The sequence below is a fragment of the Pyrus communis genome, chromosome 2 (genome assembly GCF_963583255.1).
Source record: "Pyrus communis chromosome 2, drPyrComm1.1, whole genome shotgun sequence".
Classification (NCBI taxonomy): domain Eukaryota; kingdom Viridiplantae; phylum Streptophyta; class Magnoliopsida; order Rosales; family Rosaceae; genus Pyrus; species Pyrus communis.
In genome coordinates, this window is record NC_084804.1 from 34503068 (window position 1) to 34527742 (window position 24675).

General features: G+C 35.2%; 3 protein-coding genes and 1 non-coding gene across 8 annotated transcripts; 2 read left to right on the forward strand and 2 right to left on the reverse strand.

The window, feature by feature from the left end:
* Positions 1-436: 436 nt before the first annotated feature.
* Positions 437-536, reverse strand: LOC137727187 (small nucleolar RNA Z221/R21b). Its single transcript, XR_011067756.1, has one exon. It is a non-coding gene; the product is annotated as a small nucleolar RNA Z221/R21b (small nucleolar RNA).
* A 419-nt stretch (positions 537-955) lies between these two features.
* LOC137725488 (protein LAZ1 homolog 1) lies at positions 956-6765 on the reverse strand. Of its 2 annotated transcripts, none has more exons than XM_068464192.1 (9): positions 6637-6765; positions 5336-5661; positions 5168-5224; positions 4069-4177; positions 3639-3823; positions 3460-3548; positions 2912-3167; positions 1760-2011; positions 956-1664 (listed from the first exon to the last, which is right to left on the reverse strand). In XM_068464192.1, exons 2-9 carry the CDS (start codon positions 5549-5551, stop codon positions 1368-1370), a joined length of 1461 nt encoding a protein of 486 aa, XP_068320293.1. In that variant the 5' UTR covers positions 5552-5661; positions 6637-6765; the 3' UTR covers positions 956-1367. The 2 variants fall into 2 exon arrangements, with proteins under 2 accessions (XP_068320293.1, XP_068320294.1); XM_068464193.1 differs by lacking the exon at positions 6637-6765 and adding an exon at positions 5822-6606.
* Positions 6766-10603: 3838 nt separating this feature from the next.
* Positions 10604-16025, forward strand: LOC137725440 (GDP-mannose transporter GONST1-like). 4 transcript variants are annotated; one of them, XM_068464118.1, is made up of 9 exons: positions 10604-10846; positions 11181-11409; positions 11523-11662; positions 12170-12299; positions 13029-13127; positions 13743-13897; positions 14717-14833; positions 15386-15483; positions 15591-16025. In XM_068464118.1, exons 2-9 carry the CDS (start codon positions 11194-11196, stop codon positions 15641-15643), a joined length of 1008 nt encoding a protein of 335 aa, XP_068320219.1. In that variant the 5' UTR covers positions 10604-10846; positions 11181-11193; the 3' UTR covers positions 15644-16025. The 4 variants fall into 4 exon arrangements, with proteins under 4 accessions (XP_068320219.1, XP_068320218.1, XP_068320217.1 ...); XM_068464117.1 differs by having other exon boundaries at positions 10605-10846; positions 10982-11409; XM_068464116.1 differs by having other exon boundaries at positions 10605-11409.
* Positions 16026-19189: 3164 nt separating this feature from the next.
* On the forward strand, positions 19190-20352 carry LOC137725103 (uncharacterized). The gene is made up of 3 exons (XM_068463699.1): positions 19190-19330; positions 19541-19733; positions 20024-20352. The coding sequence occupies exons 1-3, from the start codon at positions 19190-19192 to the stop codon at positions 20350-20352; spliced, it is 663 nt and encodes a 220-aa protein (XP_068319800.1).
* Positions 20353-24675: the final 4323 nt, after the last annotated feature.

The following is a 24675-nucleotide window of genomic DNA, read 5'->3' on the forward strand; positions in this document are numbered from 1 at the left end:
TTTGGTATAAAGGTTTCAATGGGAATGGATAAAGAAGTATTTTCCAGGTATTGTTGAAAGAAATGCAAATTTGTAGCCAAGTTAGAAGAAATTGTAGGTTTTTCGTGAAATGATTAAGTTTTGGTATGAAATTAAAGAGTTGAAATTAAAAAATCAGCAGGAATCAAGCACAAAATGCACAACAAAACAGAAAATATATTAGCAGGAAAAAGATATGGATTAAAGAAAGGAACCATCAGACACCAAAATTGTATCCCCAAAAGCAAAAGAGCTGTACGGTCCGCATCATGGTTGGATCAAAAGATCCCATCACTTGGTCCCTCTCATCAAATCCATATCATTTTTTCAAAACAATGCCCTTGAATTTCAATGCAGAGAACGCACAAAGCACGCAAATTTGAGAAATAAAAACAAAATAATAAAATAAAAAGGCAAGGGGCTCAGCAGAATTGGGTATGAGAAATTTATCAGCACAGATTGATTGAAATCAAATCATCAGAGTGGTGCATGACTTCCTCAGGTGATCATCACTGCCCCCCGCCCACACAAATACACTAACCAAACACAAAAGACTCGCTCGCAATCGCACAGAGAAGGAGAGACCGACGGACAAAGAGATAAGCTTTGGAGGGTTTTTGCAATGTTATTTATAGAGGTGTACGCAAAACCCTAGCTCCCCGATTTTGCATGGTGCAAAGACAAATCTACCCTACCATTTCTTTCAGGCTAAGGTGTAGGGAGGCAAGGCCCATAGGGTTTTCTTCCCCCCTCTCAGAGAAGAGAAGGCCCATTATTATATTTCCTTTTTCAGGTTTTTGTTGTTTGGCAGTGCTCCACGGAACTCGATTTTAATCTCATTTTCAACAATAAGGGATCCATTTCATCGCCGAGTTGACAATGTGGGGCAAAAATCGGGTTTGAAAACTGCTCAACTAAGAGTAAGACAAAAAATATGTAAGATGGTGCAACTGGCCTAATCAAATTTCATTTTCAAAACACAGTTTGTCTGAAAAGGTCCCATACCACTATGGCTTCTGCCAAAATTAAAATTATATTTTCATAGTTGTATTCATATTGTTTCGAGACTTAGAGATATGTTCAATACAGTGAATGTGCCATATGCTCTGTCAGTATGTCGATCGAGCGCTCCACCATTCTCTACTTTCCACGGCTGATCAACGGATTGACACGATCCTTCTTGATGCCCAAATTCATGAATGTTGTCGTCCTCTTCGACGAGTTAGCTCCATAAACCACCAGCTCTTCTGGCCAGCCCAAGTATATCGACGTCTTCTAAAAATCACGCCGAAATCATGACAGCATTTACAATTTTACTCTAGTGTTTGTCTTACATACAGCTGTTAGCATCATCTCCACGCTCTAGTCCGAGATGTTGAAGCTTTAGACTGGGACTGCAGCCTCCTACCACTGGTTATGCCACTGTCACTGGCACTACCTCCAACAAGATTGTCGTGAGCTTCGGAAAACTCTCTATTCCATGAATTCAAGGGGATCAGATAACTATCGTCCTTGATGCTCTTCCTCTGCTCCTCGTGGCGTTTCACATTCTCAGATATCTGATGCAAGGTTTTGTTTATCTTTGCAATCCCTCTTTCAACTGGTTCTACCACATGAGAAACTGTATACTTCATGTCATCAACCATCTGAAACAACAAACAGCAGAGTGACCATTGATTCGAAGAAATGAGTTTTAAATGAAACAGAGAAAAGGCATAAGATATTAGGATTAACTACTCACAATTTCTCCACTTCCAAAAATCACATCACGAACACTCTGGGGGAAATTCAGGCGCTTTTCTCTCTCATCGTGCCGTGCCACTGCCAAATGCACTCTGGTTGTTCTTTCACAATCACGTACCTCTTCTGGATCGGGAGGTGCTCCCAGAGATGCATAGTCAGTCATTACAGCAACATTCCGAACACATCTTTCTCCACGTTTGTAAGGTACAGCTGGAAATACATAAAGGTGGACTACAGCAGCAACACCCATCTGTTTAACAAGTTTGAAATCAAACCCCACTGAACTTCAGGATCTTATTTGGAACAAATCTTCTATGCATTGAACATCAATCAGAACTTACACCATACATGTACACAAAGGACCTACTCAGAATGCTCAGCTCATGTATCATAAACTATCATATGCATAGAAGTCGGACCGGTTGTGGAGTAATTTTTCATAGTACTGTTTAAAACTGACTCAAAATTCTCATAAGATAATGATGATCCAGACAATGAAATTTTGTACCAAAAAAAAATTGCTAAATTAATGTACACAATTATCCGGTCTTGTGAACACTCTCAGCTTTTTATTGTTCATAGTACTGTAGCTGCTTCTTTAATAGCATAATGTTTTTTTTGTGTTCTTACTTGGTTATCATGGACTGGTGAGATTAAATTATAATGAAGGATAGAAACTAATGAATTAGGGTTTAGGGAGTTCTATCCACAGATATATGGGGTTTAAATATAACTACAATAGACTCTTATACCTTACTATGAAGGATAACCTTTATTTCTCTAGTTCTTTTAAGAACTTTTGTGGCTTACGCTACTGTTAACAAGAAGAGGATTTTCCTTCGTTTTGCTTTAAAAAACATGGTATGATTACAATTTAAGTCGAGTCTGATTTATAATAGAACAACTTAGAACAACCCAACTAGAATAAACTTGATCTCCAATGAGATCCTGGGTTTCTTCTAATCATCCACAACGTTAGTCCAACTCATTAATATGTCTCTTCCTTTCGGAACTCAATTTAAGCTTTCAATTTAATTCAAGCATTAATATGTCAAATGTTAAAGACATGTCAGGTCTTCAAGCTCTGCAACACCGAACATAATACAATTCAACAGCACATTTAAATGATTAGTTATTAGTCATAACCCACCTCTATGCATATGATGTAGTCTTGTATCCGAGTTTTCAGCTCCTGAGCCAATGACCCTTTGAAGGCACCCATAGAGAAAAGAAATGCAACAGCAATTCCTTGCCACCATGTCAAGAACACAATGGACTTAAAAGTCAGAAACTTTGCCAAGGGTTTAATGGGTTGTAATTTGTCTTTAATGACAGAGTAAAACTGCACAAGGCAGTATAGGGCCCATGTCTGACTAAAATTTAGAACAACTGCCAAGTAAGGATAGCTGCAAGCAAACAAAATTAATTCAGAACAATATATATGGAAAGTACAGCAGAAACAAGTGCAACACTACAAAAAACTTGTAATAAAAACTACAGATGCGAGTAAGTCATCCTACGCAAGCACAAACATTTGTCCTCAAGAAAGTGATTATGTGGAAGTGTGTGCGTGTGTGGATCAAGCATCAATACATAAGGCCTCAACCTATCACCTAAGAAGACATGAATAATTGGCTACTAGTAACGGTCAGACAAACAAGCTTTCAGACCTAAATGATACAGAAGCAAATATCTTACCCATATCTCCCATCAAATTTCCCCTCTCCATAAACACCAAAAGACTCAAGAATCATTGCTAGCAAAGCGCAGATCAATTTCAGTATCATCTGAAAAATAATGAGAAGACCAAATAAGGCTGAAAACTTTCAAGGAGATCGAATGATAAAAAAAATTTCGGCAGGAAAATGAGTACGTACATACTGAACAATGCCAATTTTAACAGCATAGTAGAATGCGGAGCCAAGAGGCCAGTCTCCTATGAGGCAATTCAGTGGGAAAGGATGCTCTACAACTCCATAAGCATAAGATTCTTTCAAAAGAGGTGTGCTCGAGTCGACGATGCTTTGACTCTCCATAAATTCAATTGTCCTCTCCTCACCACCTTTACATAGAAAAATGTATGTCCACAAAAAGGAGGCAAATTGTTTCAGGTTTACATTATTAAACATGTTCAACAAACTTGGTTATTTTCTTAGGAACAACTTATCAACATATAAATTTTCATTAATGTGTGCATTGCACACACAAGAATAGCACTAAGGAAAAAAAGATACTGATTAACGTCACTATGTGTGGTAAGTACTTGATAATCACAGAGGATTCAACATTCACATTTTGGTTACATACCTAAGCACGCTATCAGGTATCTCTCAAAACAATATAGTGCAAAAGCCTCGTAGCAGTCCCGAATTGCTTCGCAATTGAAGGCCGCATTGGAGTCCAACAGTGACAAAAACTGCAGCCAAAAGCATTATTACCCACAACATCTAATTAATCCACAAAATGTTAAATACTAATAATTAAGAGCAGCAATACAAACTGGATACCTCAAAAGACTAAAAGCAGACATATGCCAAGAAAAACGAAAGGACCAACTATATGTAGATATATTACTTTTGTGATACAGTTTCCAACAATAAGAGCAGACTTCAAATATTGAATATCTTTACAACTGTAGACAAAGGACCAATTATGAATAAATATTATGCCTGTCATAACTCTAGGATTTGCTGTCAAAAAGCAATTCCTGCGTCTAAGATACAGTGCCAAATTATCTCCAGTTTTAACAAGTAACAGAAATAGAACTCACTTTTTACAGAGTGAGTTAACAACATAATCTTGCAAAAGAAATGAAATACATCTGACTTCACAGTCTGTCTTTGTATCATTTCAATAAGTTGGTATTACGTAACTAATATATTGCAATTGGATCCCTATACTTATCAACATATCTGGCATACTACCATTTTTCTTTCATAACACACAAGCAAACATAACTTCTTCCTATACATCCATTTGAAGTTGTAGCCTTCCAAAGAGGACCCTGCCAATACTCAATCTGGTACACATTCCAGAGGTCATTTGAGCTCCATATCTATACTAATAACATGTCATAACTTTAATGGCAAACTTATTTACTTGAAAAGAATTCCATTCACTGTTATTCTCATACTAAATTTGTAACTATTTGCTAACTAATTGAGGAGGGTAAAGTAGTAAAATGCCTTCTATTTAAACTACCCTTGAACTTTATGTGTATTCTCAGTACCACCACCCCCCCAACAAAAAAAAAAAAAAAAAAATTCAAAAAACAAAACTCAAGCTGTTCCCAATATATTAAAATGAAAGGTTGATTTATAAAAATACAAATAATTATACTTCTACAGAATTTCACAAAAAACTAGCATACAACTGAAGAAAGTGATAGCAGAATGTACAGTCATACCGATTCCAGTGCATAGACAGGAACCATCAAAATGAGACCAATCAGAAACTTCTGCTCCTGAAAATAGATAAAAGGAAAAGAAAAAAAAAATGCCAGAAAAGATGAATCAAAGTTATCTTTAGACATAGAAGCAATCTAAATTTCTCAGGAGGAATACAAAGATCAGACCTCTGGCTGATTATAAGCAGCTAAATGCTCGAAGATAAGGTACATGGAGAGAAGAAGAGCAACAAGTACGAAAATGCTAGCACTGAGGATTGGCCAGCTGAAAGCTGCTGATGATTCAGCACCAAGGTTGAGTGACCACATTTCTCCTAATCTGCTCGAGGACTCGACTAGGGATATAAAGAAAAAGGAAGAACATAAAATGCCCCTCCATCCCATTGAGTTAGAGTCTCAAAATATATGGTTAAACTTGAGCCAATTGGACGTGCTTTATAATTTTGGTTAGCCTTTGAGGATGTAAGGAAGAAGCATCCAGGGAAAACGAGAATCTGTAAGAAATGGAGCATTTTAATTAATGTGAAAAGTACAAGCATTACTATTTAACAGTCAGGAAACAAATATCATAATGAATACTAATCTCTTAACTCGTGATATTTCAGGTGAAATATTCAGAGATGCATAATACATGAACTAATTCCAACATTATACCATGATTAAAGCGAAAGGTGCACTTAAATGTCTTGCATCAACATCACTCTTTATTACAAGCATCATGCAAACCCAAACAAGATAAATGTCAGGAAGTGATAAGTTCATATCACTAAATGCAAAAGTCTATAGATTGCTTCATAAGGCATGATATCCTCGGGTTGGAGTTTCTCAACCCATGTCTATCTGCAAACATTTAGTTTGGGTTAAAAACAAATATAACCTCAAGTTACATATCCTTTGCCAAAATTTCCCAAAATGCGGGTTGGATTCGGGTTGGTCAGGCTCATCCAACTAACCGAATGCCCATTCCTAGTTGTCGTCAAGGCTTGCACCAAAATTACAGAGCCTAAAGTAATAACCTGGCACCTTACCAGCACTACAGAATTTATAATTTCTATCATTAATACACAATACTAGACCTCTAATACACATAAAATCAACACAAAACACAGTGATTGGTACACTAATCAGTATCGAATATTAACCATTTAAATTTTTTTTTCCCATATTGTAACACATTTTACTAACAAAAATTAATTTTCTAAGCAGCCAGACAAATTTATTTCCATCACCAAAACCTCTAACTTCCACAAGCAGAATATTAAAAAAATAATAAATAAATAAAACAGCAATTAATTCACATTCGTCACTAAAAATCAAAGGATAAACCCTAAAACTTGCATCACAGAGAAAATTATCAACCTGTGCGAAAGAATTGAAAAGGGACCAGAAATAGTCATAATTCTTGAAGACGAAAAAAGGAAAGGAAAATATTTCTTAAAAGGATATGAGAACAAGGGTTAGATACGAACCTGTGCTTGGGATTTTCCCGGGAAAATTTAACGGCGAAATTATCTTCCGCGAAAATCGAAAGGAAAATTATAAATCGTCCCCGGAAAAAAGACGTTTTCGCTTTTGCTTCGGCCGTTGGGGAAGACCATCGTAGAGTTGTATTTTTATTTTTTAAATTTAATATTAAATAAAGAAACACGAGTAAGATTCACACGGCAGTGACCTAAGTTTTGTGACAGCTTTACATCTGACGGTGACAGCATTACGTCTGGTAGTGGCGTATGATGGTGCGGCTTTCGTGTGGAAGAGCTGATTGTCTGTGGTTTAAAGATGCTAACACGATATACGATGTACATAAAAAATACCCGACGAGCATCCGGTTTCTTAAAGATGGATAACGTTCAGTTGGGACAGGGTAACTTTATTTCCACGCAAGCAATTGCACGTGGCAAGATCTCACCCCGGTTTCCACGTCAGTTCCGCGCGTGGCAAGAAATGTAGAAAAATTAAATAGCCGGGGGAATTTACAGATAAATAAAATTTGAGGAGAATTATTAGCTGAATTTAAAATTTAGGAGTAAATTGACAGTGGATTATAAATTTAGGAAATTTTTTGACAAGGGGATCTATGTTTTTTTTCCAGTTATCTCTTTTCTATTGATGTATTTGGTCTTTTGAGTAAATTGTAGCAACGATCTTTCAATTAAAAATCAATTACCATTGGTCTCTCAACTTGAGTCTTTGACGTTTTCACGTCAGCAGCATCCACGCATCCCTCCTCGGCCTCCAGTCTTTGATGTTTGCGGGTCTCTTTGAATCCATGAATTGGAACTGTGCACGTGAAGAAGCCTAGGAGTTTTGTTTTTCAAAGCCCTGTGCACCGCCGCGTCAGGTTGCGGGTAGTGATGCCTAGAGCAGAAGCAGATGTAGCATTCGGCCTTGGGGTGATCAAAGCAGCTGGGAATTCTTCGGATAGTTCTGGAGATGTTACTGCCTTATGGGTCACTCACCGTCTCGAGGAACTTGAGTTGATGCAATGGAAATATCGTGTGCTGAATTAATAGGGCAATAGATTTTAGGCGGTTTGGTGATTAAAAGCCATTTCTTTATGTCAACCCAGTCCTGTGGCTAGATAATTTTTGTTTCTCTTCTTTTCTTCCGAGGAGGGGATCAATGTTATAGAGACCGTAAGAAAAAATATGGAGTATTTGGAGCTAACAGAAGATTAGACGCAAAACCAAGCGCAGTATCGTCAAGGTCGTTCCTGAGATTTTGGAGGCCTTGTGCGAGACTAAAACGGAGGCTCTTGCATGGTCTAAAATTTTAGTTGCTATATTTTCTTTTATATTTTTATTTTTTATTGTGTATAAATTGATATAACGCAAAATAAAAAAAAATAAAAAAAAAATGAAGCATAGTGTGTGTGACATCTCACATCGTCCAGGGGAGTGATCCTTGTGATCCTTATATGTATATTCTCATCCCTACTTAGCACAAGGCCTTTTGGGAACTCACTAGCTTCGGATTCTATGGGAACTCCGAAGTTAAGCGAGAAGGGGGTAGAGCAATCCCATGATGGGTGACCCACTGGGAAATTGCTCGTGAGTTCCCAAAAACAAAACCGTGAGGGAATGATAAGCCCAAAGCGGACAATATCGTGCTACGGTAGTGGAGTCGGGCCGGGGAAGTGGTCATGCCCGGGGCGGGATGTGACAATTTAGTATCAGAGCCTAACCCTGGTCGTGGTGTGCCGACGAGGACGTCGAGCCCCTAAGGAGGGTGGATTGTGACATCCCACATCGCCCAAGGGAGTGATCCTTGTGATCCTTATATGTATATTCTCATCCCTACTTAGCACAAGGCATTTTGGGAGCTCACTGGCTTCGGGTTCCATAGGAACTCCGAAATTAAGCGAGAAGGGGGCTAGAGCAATCTCATGATGGGTGACCCACTGGGAAGTTGCTCGTGAGTTCCCAAAAACAAAACCGTGAGGGAATGGTAAGCCCAAAGCGGACAATATCGTGCTACGGTAGTGGAGTCGGGCCCGGGAAGTGGTCCTGCCCGGGCAGGGATGTGACAATGTGGTACTGTGGTGGTCATGTACCTATATGCATTCTCTATGTTTTTTGTTCGAATCTCCTTATTTTTTAAATATAAAAAACATGATGTGATGATTATGTACCTATCATATCATTATACAAATATCATAATCTGAACCATTCATGCTCTTCTTATCATCTAGAGTTCATCTCAAGAAAAATTATGAGTTAAACGAATCACTGGTTATGATATTAGTAGCATCTTATAATGAACATTTTTTATTGCATTTTTTTCTCACGCCCTAAAGTGAGGATGATTCTCACTCCCCCTCTCCTATTGATTGCCATTAAATTAGTTAAAATTTTGAGATTCATGTTTTAAACAATTAAAGCAACTTAATCTAAATAGGTGTAATTGTACTATAATTTTCTTTTTGATATGGATGACTGAATAATCTTCAAATTGAATGAAACATAGATGACTTTTAAACGGTGACCAAAAAAATAAATGATTCTAATTATGAAATGTATTCTATTAAATGATATCATATAAGAAAGAGGGGTTTTAAAGATTATATCATATTTAAGAATTTTAATTTATTATGATATTTCTAACTACAAATTTATTAGCAAAATTATCTTTTGTAATGAAAGATTTTTTTTTTTTTTTTTTTTTTTGAACAATATAATGAAAGAAACTAAACTACAAATATTTAAAAATGGAAAAAATAGTGTAGCTCAAAAATCCCAAAATACTTACCCCGTACATACCCCATATATATATATATATATATATATATATATGAGAAAGTAGGAAGTTGAACCTGTAAATTACCACATAGAAGTATCAGTGCTTGACAACCATGCTATGAAAGCATCTATATATTATTTCCCAGCTTATATATATAGAAAATTTAGAGTTCATGGGTCCTATGTGGTTGCACTCCTCACACCCCTCAGGACGGGCCTTGAGTATCGTCCTAAGATTCATACATAAGACCCCACTTAGTGAAATAAAACGTGATTATTGTTGTTATTTTTAACCTTAGCTACACCAAAATTTACATATTGATGGTCAGTGTGTGGAATTAAGTGACTAATCTCGACTCACAGCATGAATGGGGAATTGCATTTGCAATGTTGAATCACAACATTACTGGTGCGATCACATACATGGATGAGTGCGGGATTTGTTGAGGACCTATGAACATCAATGGATGGACTAGCGTCACACACACACACGTGATTGTCACGTCCACACGTAACTGACGCTAGCATATTGCGCATAAATGTTATGCTTGTGTATTTCCGATATCGGAAGTTTTTGTTTGGAAATGAACCAATAGTACTTCAAAGTGGACTTTGGTGAGTTGTTATTTTCAATCTCCAAATTTGTATTCCAATATCCACTATTATTAGACCAAAATGGACTGAAGAAGAGCATTCCAATATTTTAGTTGAAGGCTGCCCAATTTGGTCGGCTTGGATCATTGCTCAATATTTAAATGCTACAATGATCTGTGATTGGTAGCTAGATTGTAATTATCTAGCTACCGCTAATCTAACACAAACAATGATTAAACAAATGAAAGTATTTTAGATAAAAATGTTTTCAAAATCAAATTTTAATAAAAATACAAATTAATTCTAGAAAAATACTTAAAGTGTTTTCTATTAAAAATACATATTATCTGCTTCTTGGTGGAAATATTTCAAAGAAAATTAAAAATATTTTCTTTAAAAGAACTTTCAGTCATTTAAAACACCTAGAATTATCCTAAAAATTGTCTGAGATTTTCTCTATCAGCATACTCTTTTTTATTTCCAAACGCAACCATTTTCCCAGAAAAAGGATAATAAGGTGGTGAGGGAAAAAAATAAATAAAAATATCAAATGCGACCAATGAAAACAACAAAAATGCCGTAACAGTCATTAAGTTATTAACAGATAAAATCAAGAAATTAATGGAATATAGCATCTCCGGTCAAAAACTTGAGTCTTTGAATTTTCATGTCAGCATTGACGCCTCCCTCCAAGGTTGGACATCCCATTCCAACTCCAACGACCACCTTCATCTTCATCTGTCACTCTTTGGCAATTCGCACTCCTCCATCTCTTATTTAAGCTGAAGAAGAAGAAGAAGAAGAAGAAGGAGAAGAAGTTCGAGCTCCCTCACGTTGGCGGTAAGAGGTGACTTTTCTTTAGCTCTCAGCCGTTTTTGTTTCCTACTCGGTACTGAGAGCTCTGTTATGTTTGATTTCGGCAGTTGGGGTTTAGGTTTGGCTTAATTACGTTTTTACAACTCTATTTAATACTGGGTTTTAGGGTTCTCGGATTTCTCCTCTTTGCTCTTCTTCATATCCGATTTCAATGATGTTTCGGGTGATTTTTCTTCAAAATTTGGGAATTTTCCATCTGTTCATCCGATCGGCAAAGTATATGGTTATCTAAAGTTGGGGAAGTGGCCTCTTTCGTCACTCGAATTCGGTGTTGGATTGAGAAGTAGTTATCAACTTTGATATAGGTTTGTATTTGCAATGAGTTCTTTTGAAAAGAATGAAACCGATTTGGAAGGTGGAAAATTGCAAAAAGATGGAGATAAAGCAACCACCCATAAGGTGGTTAAGATACAGAATAAGGCATTATTGTCTGGCCTTGCATATTGCCTGTCGTCCTGCAGCATGATATTAGTTAACAAATTCGTCCTTTCGAGCTACAACTTTGATGCTGGAATTTCTCTGATGCTGTACCAGGTAACAATTGTGATCGATTTTGTTTGCATAAAAAGAGTGTTTTACTCAACTCTATTTGATCGAATAGTTATTTGTTGAAATCTAACTATCTCATGTTGCTAATGTGGATGCAGAACCTAGTCTCGGTTATAATCGTTTCTGTGTTGAGTTTTACCGGCATCATATCAACGGAGCCACTAACATGGAGATTGGTTAAGGTCTGGTTGCCTGTGAATGTTATATTCGTTGGGATGCTCATTACAAGCATGTTTAGGTATGCAGTAGGTAGAGTATTTCCTATTTTAGTTCATCTTGGTGCATAATGGCTGTAGGTAAAGTTTAAGTAGTTGGTCTACAAGAGCTAATATCAAATATTACATTTGATGCCAGCGTCATCTTGTTTACATGCAAAATTTCATCTTGATGTTTTATTAAACACCACTTAACAAGCAATCTACTAGGTTGGTGATACTTGTACTTAAATTGTTGTTACATAAAAATCTTCTATGAATCTTAAACTTAAGTTCAACGTAATTACCTTTCATGTAAGTATTCTTGGGTCTTTAATTCATGCAGATCTAAATTAATCTTTTTCTGCACATTATGTCAACCATTCAGTGCATCTTTTGTATTCTTCAACTAGACAAGCAAGGATGTGTTTTTGATCATCTGATTAGGCTCCTTAGGTAGTTGCTGTAGGGTGCACCCATTGTTGGTGTACAACCATTAAAACTCCATGGCCTCTTACTTTTCTCAACTCTAGTTAAATTCATGTTTGCAGCTTGAAGTACATCAATGTAGCGATGGTCACAGTCCTAAAGAATGTTACCAATGTGATAACTGCTGTTGGTGAAATGTATCTATTCCAGAAGCACCATGACAGCAGAGTATGGGCAGCACTTTTCTTAATGGTATGCTTGATAATTAGGAAAATGTCAATTTGAGATTTCAGTTGTCCATAAATGTTTCAATTGGGATTTAAAACAATAATTCAACATGCTTTTTCGTCTTGTGATTGCTGGCTTGTTTCTTTTACCTGAGAGGTCTTGTCTATCTTTCCTTTCTATGTTGTTATTTGTATCATCTTTTTTTACTTTTTTCTCGTTTTTTGAAGTTTTTATTCATATCTTAATTCCTAGGATTTATGTTAAAAACAACATGATGTGTGGGAAAAGAAATAAGTTTTCTCAAAAAAATATATCATATATAATTCCTTTTTCTTTTTCTGTGGTTTGGAGCTTGTGCTTGGCAATGAATATACGAATTGAAAAGGCGAGTGCATACATGAGCGTAGTTAATTTTTTTAATTTTGGTTTTGATGAAACCAAGCCAAATCGATTAGGACAAATGCTTTGCTGAGTTGACAAAAATTTTGACTTCTAGGAGTCTGCACTTCTATCTTTGATGCATCATAATAGTTCTCTAAATTTGGGGGTTGATGTCCCGTGGGGTAAGTGGATTTTGTGCGAGTGCACTTGCACACATGCATGCATGCTTGCATGTTCATAGAGATATTGTCCTTTATTTCCAAGATCATTTGTCACCAACCTTATGCTATTCTTGGGTATCTATAAGATTATATTTTTTGAGTTCTCATTTGATGATATGGTTTGACATGGTTTTGAATCTAACATTTGCAGATAATTTCAGCAATTTCTGGAGGAGTCACTGATTTATCTTTCCATGCCGTTGGCTATGCATGGCAGTTTATGAACTGTATCTTGACTGCATCATATTCTGTGAGTTCAATATGTTCAATACATTTTAGATGTCATTCTGTGTATAGTCTTTATTCCACCTCCCTCATCTGTGAGGATGTTTTTAGCAATAAGAATGATTAAACTAGTTTCTTTTATTTGAGAATATGAATTAGGAAGCTACATGATAATTTGGTTTTGGACCTACCTTGATGAGGATTATTTTCAGATCTAAGAAAAATTGAAGTCTTTAATTGTTAATTGTGGCCGGTACTAATTATGCACTTCCTTAGTGAAAGAAAAGGCAGTACTTACCAAATCCAATTGTAGACAATAAAAACCATGCTTATCAGGTGGAAAAACGGTATCCTTTACTGGATTTCTGGTTTGGTCCAAGACCATCTATATCAACTCTGTTTCTCATCTATATCAACTCAGTTTCTTTCTTATATATCAGAGGTCTTGTAGCCCTTCAAATATTGAGTTGATAAAATTTATACTTTATAGTGCAAAATCAACAAAGATTTCAGAAATGGACATTAGGCTTCTGTCTGAAATCTGAGTGCTTTCTTGTAGTTTTTTGGTCTGTGACTCTGTGTCCCATTCGGTTAACTTGTTTTATGTTTTAATTGTTGAATAACTATTTTATTTTGACAGCTTACTCTACGTAGAGTCATGGATACAGCAAAGCTGGTCACGAAATCTGGAAAGCTGAATGAGTTTTCAATGGTCTTGCTAAATAACACGCTTTCTCTACCTTTGGGGATCCTGCTTATTTTTGTTTTCAATGAAGTGGATTATCTCTTTACAACGTGAGTATTCATTTGTGATACTATTTCCCCACTTCTACCACGACACTCTTTTGACTGTGCTATAATGCCGTAACTATAGTTTTGACGATAAAGACAGGTGTTTGGAGTCTAAATGATTTGTTTACGTGTTATAAGTTTAGGCATTTCGATAGCTTAATGTGTGGGAGGATTATCAAAGCACTTTTTCTCTTATACAAGGTCATTCTGGTCAACGTAGTTCAAACTCTGGATGTTTCTGGAGAATTATAGAAGTATGGAAACTACTGCAATAGATAGACAAGTGTGAATCATATAGTGGAAAGGAATGACTTTCACACTCACATCGTCTTTAGAATCTGTCATATTGATGATTAAATGAAAATCTAGATGAGAGGTGTGGTGTGAAAGCTTGCAACTGCTATTTTATGATGTCATTCGGCAAGAAGGCCCGTTCCCGTTCCTCTTTCCCTTGTGAAATATTTGTCCAAGTTTGAAATCTTCCAGATGGATACCACTTCCTCTTAACATATGATACAATCATGGAAAAGTAAAGTATGCACGAAGTACTCCATAGTTTGTTATTTCATTGTTGGTTTTACTATGTTGTTTGTTTTCTACCTTAAAATGCAACTACTAGCTAATAACATGTATGCCAATCCATTTAGCTATGACTGAGGTCTAGAATCACTTTGTGGGATGTCTTGGGAATTAGGACCACGTTTACTTGTCAAAAGAAAAACAGGAAGGAGAAAATGTTAGGGTTGCGTTTCACATTGTTTTTCTTACAAATTTTCTTTCTTTTATCCTATTGAATCTAATGAAGGTTGAATCAAAATGCAGACCACTTTTGAGGTCTTCAACCTTCTGGTTGGTGATGACATTAAGTGGATTTTTGGGCCTTGCAATCAGCTTCACGTCTATGTGGTTTCTTCATCAAACAGGTGCCACCACATACAGGTAAGATAGAATGCAGCTGATACATAATATGATATCTATGGTTGTGACCTGGTTTAAGTGAGACTTTGATTACTCAACTTAAAGCTGGATACCTTACTCTTAGCTTTCAAATTTCCCTTTTTTTTTTTTCTTAAATAAACTAAATAAATTTTATATCCCCTTTTCCAGGCTGCATACTTTTTGACATCTAGCCTGATAGCTTATATTCGTGATTTATGTAGTTTCAATAATCATAGGATTCTTGTGTTTCACTTTGTCAGTTTCTCTGCCTTGTTTCTCGACTTTCCACTCCAGTTATGTACATAAGAACTTGGAATTTGGAACTTGATTTTTTGCAAATTAAAAAAAAAAAAGGTAAAAAAAAAAAGAACCTCGGACTTGGAAGTCAATTTAAGACAATCCCAGATTTATGTTTGTATGTGAAACCCTTCTCTTGTTGGCTTTGTGTTATTCGTTGGTTTAGTGTGATTACATTGCTATGCTTATTTTGAATCATAAGGTGTTAGTAATCCATTTAACTGGACATCTCTGATCACTGCTCAATCTCTGCAGCCTTGTTGGGTCGCTGAATAAGATCCCTCTATCTGTTGCCGGTATTCTACTTTTCAAAGTGCCGACCAGTTTAGAGAACTCTGCTAGCATTTTCTTTGGTAAGTTCTCTCCATCAAACAGGAAGAAGAATATGATGTACTAGACAACTTCGCAAATACAAGCTTGAGTTTTCTAGCATTACCGATGATTTTTTTTCAATTTGTAGGTCTTGTGGCCGGAGTATTTTTCGCGAGAGCGAAAATGCGGGAGAGAGCTTAATCCTGAACATTGTAACTTGTGTGGATTATCTTAATGACGTCCGAGTTTTTACTGGGTGAAAGCTGCATCTGGCTGCTTTAATATCTCATTCTTCAACTGTGGGAAACCGGTTATAGATTCTCATGGAGTCTCGTGAAGTGACGGAGAAAGGAATGAAGAAGATTTTGCCCGTCGGAAAACTTCCATTCAACTTCATCACGCCATCTGGATATGTTGTATTGTACCAAAAGGAATACCTTACCCACTAATTCTTTTACCAATCTGTAATTTGTACTGTAACTCATTCTTCTGTATCATCTTTGCAAATCTTTTTATAGAAACATGTTTTGCTAAATCGGGAGAAAAATTAGCCCCCCAAGATGATATTGAAATTATTTCGGTATCGGTTTGGTTATTTTTGGGATGTGACATGAAAACACAACTTAGCTACATGAAAATGCATAACCTTACTTCTGTTTTGGTGGAAGGGAACGTATTCAGAATGGATAAGTGTTTTTCTATTTAGAAGCTATGTAACTGTTCCGAGTGGAGGACGAGAGTTCGAACTCGAACATGATGGGTTGCAGATGAATGCTTTATCTACCGGGACAAATGCAATGCTTTCACCAGTAGATTGAAAGTTAGTTTTTTTAAATAACGATATATTTACATTAAGAGGTGCAATAATCAAACCTAAAATCTCACAAAGAGAAGTAAATGGGCATAGCTAAAGTCTCTCACATCTTGTTTTTCTTTCCATTATGTTTTTCTAATAGAAAGAATATTTCAGACTAAATGCATCTAAATTACAAGGAGCGACCAAAACATGATTTTGCTGCCAAAAAACATATTAAACTTATCAACACTAGTTTGCCAAAAAAAAACCTTATCAACACTATTGCCAAATGAATCTGATCAAAATTTTTTGATTAAATGTTTTTCTCATTAGTAATTGTTCCAAGTCATACTAAACGGAGGACGAGAGTTCGAATTTGAGCGACTATCGGTTAAAGATGAATGTTCTATCCACGGGGACAAATCCAATGCTTACACCATTAGATTAAAAATTAATTTTTTAACATAACGATATATTGATACTAAGGGTGTGAGAATCGAACTAAGACCCCACACATAGAAGTAAATAGTTGATAGGCATAACAGAAGTCATCACGTCTTATTCTTCTTTCCATTACGTTTTTCTTATAAAAAGGATATTTCAGACTAAATGCATCTAAATTACAGGGAGCGATCAAACTTGAATTCAAATGGGGGAGCACGACAACTTTTCTAACAGGTTGGCTAAGTCTAGTTAAAGCTTCAACATGACTTCGCTGCCAAAAAATTATATTCAAACTTATCGACACTATGCCAAATGAATCCGATCAAATTTATTTATAACGAGTAAAAAAACAAAAGAGATGTCCATGTAACTTGAAGACTTAAACCAGCTAAGTAAATTCGTATGGTCTTCTTTTTTTAATAAACTAATTTGCATAATTAATTACGCATAACTAGATGATTATATAAAGTTCAATAATTATCCTGCAGCAAGAAAACAAAGTCAAGTGCACTTATCTGTTAATATTATACTAATTAATAGTATAATCAGAATATAATTGTGTTTGTGTACACGTATTATACACAGCAAGTACTCGGCAGCCTACGTCGATTACTTTTCTCTCAAATACATCCTCAAATAAGCCGATTCAAAGTATTTTCTTAATATACATTTTTAGTATAAGCGACAAAAAAATTTTAATCCACGACTTACTAAATTAAAGAAAAATGAACTAACTATTTGGGCAATTCACCACTTGCCCTTCTAATACATTTTTAAAGAGGCTAATTTTATAATTGATGCAGTTACGTCTAAAATCGATAGTTTGACTCATACTTTGTGCACACAAAAAAGAGTGATGTTATTCCCATCCTAATGTCTTATTTTCCCACCCACATTTTAATGAATTTTTTTAATTACAAATTTGTCCATTTGCAAAAAGACTGATAAGGACATTAATTATCTTGTTTTGCTTACTTTAAAATAAAAAAAAGTTTGGGTGTGGGAGACAATTTGTCTACCTTAAACCCTAACTCATATTTTCATCTCCCTTCATTCGGAGAAAGTAAAAAAATATCAACGGACTTAGAAGATGACTTTTTTATTGAACAAGTAGAAGTGACGCTTCTACGGAAAAAGTAGAAGATTATGTTTCTATTGAAAAGGTAGAAGGGTAATTTGTGTGTAGGTCATTTGAATTTTTCCATCGTATTTTTGAATTTGTCGTTGTCGAATTCTTTTGAATTTGGATACCCTTGTCGTTTCCATTTGAATTTGCAGACCCTAGTGGTTTTCATTTAGATATCATTTGTTATATTTTTTTAAGAGACAATTTTATAATTTCATATGTATGTATATATTAAAGGTTATTTTGGGAATAATAGTGGGAGGGGAAATAACATTTTAATTTTTTTAACTTTTTAAGGTGGGTGGGATTATAATGTAGATGAGAAAATAAGACAATGAGATGGGTCTAGTAGCTCTCACAAAAAATATTTACCTGTAACAATGGTATACAACATCATGAAAAACATAAAATAATTCGTATGCATTCCACCGTTCAAGGTTCTAAAAGAAGCTAGGCGCTAGTCGGGCAGGGAGCTTGGGCCTAGCGCCTAGGCAGTTAGGCTAGGTTTAGACGGGCGCCTAGGCGGATTTAACTAAATCCATTATATTTCATGTAAAAAAGTGTATGTTTATACTTAAAATATATATAATTTAATCATAAACTATAAAATAGAATGGCACATATATTATGAAGTATTAGAACATAATGAAAACATGGGGAACAGACATATAATGTGTGCTCATTTAAGTATTTGACAAGTCTCTTACAATTTATTGAAAAAAATAAAATGCAAAATGAAAGTTATCTATTTTCTGTCTAAATGAGTCGCAACCTAGGCTGGTGCCTAGCTATCTAGACAGGTGCCTCAGTAGGTCTATGCGCTATTTCTTAATTTTCAAACGCCTAAACATTAATTAAGAAGGTGATCAGCCGCCTAGCGCTCGGGAGATAATTTTTAGAACAGTGCCACTGTTACACGGTTCACCACACTACCATTTTATGGAGCTTTGACAACGTACTATATGCATGATCCAGTTGACTTTTGCTGAATTTAGTTGCTTTTGAGGTTTTATTTTGTAATTTTAGCTTTAATTATAAATAAATAAAAAGTTAAAAAAACAATTAATCTCCAACAAACCAGCAAACCAACAAACAGATTAATTAATTAAATGCATAGGCTCATAGCTTTATCAATGCCAAGCTAATAACAATGGATTAATCCCTGCATTACAGTAATTAGGGATATAAATTTATGCAGTAATGATTACAATGGCACTGCTACTGTCTTTTCTTGTTGATGACGTCACTAGAAATGTCTAAAAAGTCAAGAAAAACAAAACTAAATAGAGGGGAAACTTCCGGATTAGAAATTATTTATATGGATACAAACCTTCTTTCTCCGTACCTAGGAAGGAAGGAAGGAAGAAAAGAGAAAAGAATAATGGGGAGCCTAACAGAAGAACAACTGATGCAAATGGTGAGAGACTTTAATGAATCTTATTCATCAGACTCCTCCTCCTCAGCAGCTCCCAATTCAAACCCCCTCAATTCCAATCGTCAACCTAATTTACTCACTCTACAGGTCTCTTCTCTTTCTCAGTCTTCCTCCTGCTCCTGTACATATATATCTGTGTGTGTCTATATATATATAGTATATACATTTCTCCTTCAGTTTTCCTTGTGCTACTAAATTTTATAATTTTTGGAGTGCCACTTCAAAACACTCTCAACTTGAAATTCATAAAAATACTCTGCTGTATTCAATCTTATATATGTTGGTTTTTTTAATTAGGACTTAATATGGAAGGCAACAGACTGTGAGATTGAGATTCTTGAGAAAATCTTGAAGCATTTGAGCGACATGGGGACCGTGGTGGAACCCAACAATCTGAAAAATAAATGGGTTGTGAGGAAACTAAATGAGGATGGTTATGAAGCCTCCCTTTGCAAAACTTCATGGGTTTCTTCTTTTAGGCTCCCTAAGGGTAACTCTCTCTCTCTCTTTCTCTCTCTCTCTCTCTCTCTCTCTCTCAAATTTCATTATTGCAAAACTTCATGGCTTTCTTCTTTTAGGCTCCCTAAAGTTAACCCTCTCTCTCTCTCTCTCTCTCTCTCTCTCTCTCTCTCTCAAATTTCATTATTATGGAAGAGTTCGCTTTTCTTCTCTCTCCCTGAATATCGCTTGTATTGAATAAATTTCATTTTCTTTTTTTGAGTATCCAAACGATATGATTTTGATGGGTTAATTTTGGTTTTTAAGCTGTTGAATATACAGGTGGATATGAGTACGTTGATGTAATGGTGAGGGAGAAGAAGAACAACAATGTTGAAGATGGTGGAAAAGTGACAAGGCTGATAGTGGACATGGATTTCAGGTCACAATTCGAAGTGGCAAGACCTACACAGAACTACAAGCAGCTCAAAGACGCTCTGCCAACCATTTTTGTTGGAACTGAGGCAAAACTTGACAAGATTATATCTCTGCTTTGCTCAGCTGCAAAACAGTCTCTCAGGGAGAATGGCCTCGATGTTCCTCCTTGGAGAAAAGCCAGCTACATGCAGTCCAAGTGGCTCTCCAAAGACTGCAAAAAAATCTCCATCTAACCCAAAACATGTGGAATTTGGGTAGTTTTGTTCATATAGTTTTGGAACTGTCCTGGAAGCGGACTGAATCAATGGGAGAAACGCGTCCCAGCATTTTGTGTTGGCTTTTTGTCTGATGTAGGTTTTTTCAATGAGAGAGAAACAAGGTACTCTCCTCTTCCGCTTGGAAAAAACAAAATGCCGTTGGGCCATTGGTAGGGCGCCATTTAGCGGTTTGTCTCTTGTGATGATAGAGAAAGAGGAATGCGACTAAATTTGTAGACTAAATTAGCAAATCAAATGAAATGTCATCAATAAAAAGTGAGTGTGTTTATCAACGATTAAGTAATAATCCAATTACCAACTTCTATGTTATTTAGTTTACAAAATTTAATCTATAAATTTAGTCTCCTTAGAGAAAGAGAAAGAGACTTGGGATCCAAAAGTCTAAGTCACAGAGAGACTTCGGATCCAAGTCACCGAGCTAGAGCATCAGGAAGGTGCTGATATTTTTGGATGAGGGAAAATGTCCATTTTTATCCCATACGAGCTGAAATTTTATGAATTAAAATTAAGAATTTACTCCTCGTAATAATGTAAAGAAAATTAAAAGATACTAATTGGCAAAAGATTATAGGGAGTGTTCAAATACTTCCCTTAATCGGAGAATCCGTAGTGAAAAAGTCGACGATCGATCGAGTACTACAGTCATGTAGGTTATAAAAGATTTAGGAGAGAGTTCAAATACTTCTTTTAATCGTAAAATCTGTAGTGGAAAAGTCATTGATCAATCGAGTACTACAGTCATTGAGTTGTAAATTAGAGAAAGTTCAAATACTTCTTTTAATCATAAAACCTGAAGCAAAAAAGTTGTCGGTCGATCGAGTAAGTCATGTAGATCGTAAAAGATTAGGATGAGAGTTGAAATACTTCAATTGAGTGTAAAATAAAATTTTTAGAGTACTAATAACAATTTTCCTCTTTTTTTCTCTCCTCATCTAATTTGTTGGGTAAAGTACAAAAAACTACCTCAACTATTGGGATCACGACAGTTTCATACCTTATCTTATAAAATTGACAATGTCATACCGCATCTTACGAATTTGTGACAATGTCATACCTCTGTCAATTTTTCTGTTAGTTTTTCTGTTAAGTGCTGACGTTGCAAGAGATTGGGACCACTTTCTATTAAAAAATTATTAAAAACTAAAAAAGAATATTTAATATTTTTAAATATTAAAATAATAAATAAAAGTAAAATTAAAATTAAAAAAAAAAATTGAAAACCCAACCCCACCTGCCCCCCCAGGAGAAGGAGGAAGAACCGAAGAAGAAGGAGGAGGAAGAAGAGGAGGGAAAAAAAAAAAAAAAAAAAAATTGAAAACCCAACCCACCCACCCCCCCCCCCCCCCCCCCCCCCCCCCCAAAAAAAAAAACAAGAGGAGAAGGAGGAAGAACCGAAGAAGAAGAAGAAGAAGGAAGAGGAGGAAGAAGAGGAGGAGGAAAAATAAAAAGTGGAAACTGCAACCCAAAAAAAAAAAAAAAACCCAGAAGAAGGAAGAAGAAGAAGAAGAAGAAGGAGAAGAAGGAGAAGGAGAGGGGAAAGGGGATGCCGCATCTTTAGGAAATTTTTTTGTTTTGTTTTTTTATTCTTAATTTTTTTAATATTTAATTATTAAAAATATATTTAATTACTTTTTAATTCAGCTGGATTAGTGAGTGGTCCATTTCTCTTGCCACGTCAGCACTTAACAGAAAAATTAACGGAGGTATGACATTGTCACAAATTCGTAAGAAGCGGTATGACATTGTCAATTTTAAAAGATGAGGTATGAAACTATCGTAACCCCAATAATTAAGGTAATTTTTTGTACTTTACCCTAATTTGTTTATCTACACCAGAGAGCTGACCTCAATAGCTCAAAAACTTTTGGTCACCACGTTTAAGTAATAGTAATGCTAATCACTTTATTAATTGTCAGTTAAAGTATTATCTTCAATAAAGTTTCAGTGTAAGATACTGGTCAACTAGGGACCAAAATCAAAGTTTTTGATTATTTTATATGGCAGGTGATAATAAACTTACAATCTTAAAAATTATGTGATGACACACCGGCGTAAAATTTCAGTCTGTATTTCTTCTTTCTCTTGAAATTGGAATAAAAATTAACTTGGTTCATCCACAATTCACTACGTGGCCAATTTACAGAATTTTATGCTTATAATTGGAAACGTTCATATTATAAATTTTTTTTTAGAGATTATTACTGCAAAAAATCAATAAGAATGTGAGATCGTTTAGGTATTAAACTGTATAAAAACAAATAGACAGACCCGATAAAAGAACTATGAATTGTCTATCTATTTTCTATTGTTAATTAATTGAATAACCTTATTTTCAATTAATTTTTCGTAGAAATAATCTTTGCAAAAGATTTATAATACAAACGATTTCAATCATAATAATAGGCCACATAATGAATTAAGGAATAACTCCTCCTCAATCTTAAGGACATTCCCCAAATATTCTAATTCCTTTTTAAGATTTTAAACGATGACCTTAATTGGTGACCATCAGAGACCATATATCATGGATGTTTAAATTCGGCTTTTTGACAGAAAAAACAAACAAAAAAAGTGTAGATTCATAATATTTCTGTCGTGCTACCCCCTTGCCCGGCAGGATCTTAATCCTTAATTTTTTGTCCGAGTGTCAGGATGCCCAACTTTAACTAGCATCATTGCAACAGTGCCCCTATAATAAAAGAACATTTAACTTTATATTTTATTTTGTTCTGAAAAAAAAACATATTGAATATTTTGAAGAAAAAATTCAAGAGAAATGCTAAGTAGAATTTTTTTTTTTTTAAATTTTAAACAAACAATATTACTTACACTAAAACCTCTCATTTATAAATGAAAAGAAATATCATTAGATTGTAGTATTAAGTGAAAATATCTATGGACTCTCCGCCACCTTATATTTTTTGCATAATATTTTATAATATTATTACAAAAATTAACGTTAAATTCTAAGATGGCAAAAAATTCATAAACTCTCTAATAAGTCCCTTTTAATATTTCTCATCATGCTATTCTATAAGCCACACTTATTTAGTTATTTTTCGTGACTAATATATTTAAAAATATCATCAGTAAAAGACAGAAATGACATCGAGCAAATCAAATAAATTGGAAGTTGTTTTTACAAAGAGAAAGCCATCTAGAAATCAATCACACCTAGTTGGCAATTCAATTACAAAGCTGCTGCTATACATTTGACAGAGAGAAAGCTCAAGAGCTGCTTCTGCTGCTACTCAAGCTAGCTAAAGCTAAACTTATCCGACTAGGACTCGCTTCCCTTCTTTTTTCATCCCTTTCTTTTTCTTCCTCTCACATTTTCTATTTTGTTCTTCTCTTTTTATATAAAATTAATCTAAGATATTAATGTGGCTTAATCGTGATTGTTCAAATAAGAGAGGAAGGAAGGAGAGGGGAAAAAAGAGGGAAGAGAATCATACTCCAAACTTATCTAAGCTGCGACGGCTTGTCAAGTTCTTGTTTGTCTTTTCCCCCACCAAAAAAATAAGCCACTCAGAAGTTAGGGAGAGAGGATTCTCGCCGGATCCTCTTTGTGAGAATTTTTAAGATCTTTCAATCATATTCGTTCATCGTACATTATGCAGTTAGTTTTCATCGTATACTGTTTATATTCAATTTTAAATAAGAAAATTTACAATAATTTTTGACTGCATGATATATGATAAACATACGTGATTTGAGAATTCCTGAAATTCTAGCATCAGAGTCCGGACAGTCATCTCTCCCATTTCTCACCTTCCCATGCATGCATAAAATACTACGGACACTTGCAGTGATCTAAGTATAAAAGTTGAAGGTTTTTATTTTTTATTTTTTACAGGAAGAATAGGTTGTTTCATTAAAAAAAAAAAAGGAAAAAAAAAAAGAAAAATAAAAAGTACAAGAGATGTAAGATGGTTACTACTTACATACTCTCCAGTTACTAATTCTATGATCTGTAGATGATTTGGACAACTTTGTCACAAAAAGTTGATAGACGCGACAAACTTAAGCATCGAGACTTACAGAAACCTTCACAAATAGCGAGGCCACATCATATCGCCTAGGCGACACAAACCTGATCTAGACGATAAAAACTTGATTTAGGCGGTACAAAAGTTGAACTTGATGGCTGATGTCTATAATAAGAGAATAACTTATATGAAACAAGTTTGATGAAATTATGATGTTCCGATTCTATTATACAATGATATGTATAAGTTTTCTCTACAAGATGTTGCATTATTGAATATTTGAACTCAA

Bases quoted from the DNA above. Each gene is read 5' to 3' on its own strand.
- LOC137725488 (XM_068464192.1), bottom strand. From the start codon at position 5,551: ATGGGATGGAGGGGCATTTTATGTTCTTCCTTTTTCTTTATATCCCTA. The intron at 4,178-5,167 runs GTATGACTGTAC...TTTTGGCTGCAG, and splicing joins CTGTCTATGCACTGGAATCG to TTTTTGTCACTGTTGGACTC. The intron at 1,665-1,759 runs GTGAGTAGTTAA...TTGTTGTTTCAG, and splicing joins TTTTTGGAAGTGGAGAAATT to ATGGTTGATGACATGAAGTA.
- LOC137725440 (XM_068464118.1), top strand. From the start codon at position 11,194: ATGAGTTCTTTTGAAAAGAATGAAACCGATTTGGAAGGTGGAAAATTG. The intron at 11,663-12,169 runs GTATGCAGTAGG...TCATGTTTGCAG, and splicing joins CTCATTACAAGCATGTTTAG to CTTGAAGTACATCAATGTAG. The intron at 12,300-13,028 runs GTATGCTTGATA...TAACATTTGCAG, and splicing joins GGGCAGCACTTTTCTTAATG to ATAATTTCAGCAATTTCTGG.
- LOC137725103 (XM_068463699.1), top strand. From the start codon at position 19,190: ATGGGGAGCCTAACAGAAGAACAACTGATGCAAATGGTGAGAGACTTT. The intron at 19,331-19,540 runs GTCTCTTCTCTT...TTTTTTAATTAG, and splicing joins CTAATTTACTCACTCTACAG to GACTTAATATGGAAGGCAAC. The intron at 19,734-20,023 runs GTAACTCTCTCT...TTGAATATACAG, and splicing joins TTCTTTTAGGCTCCCTAAGG to GTGGATATGAGTACGTTGAT.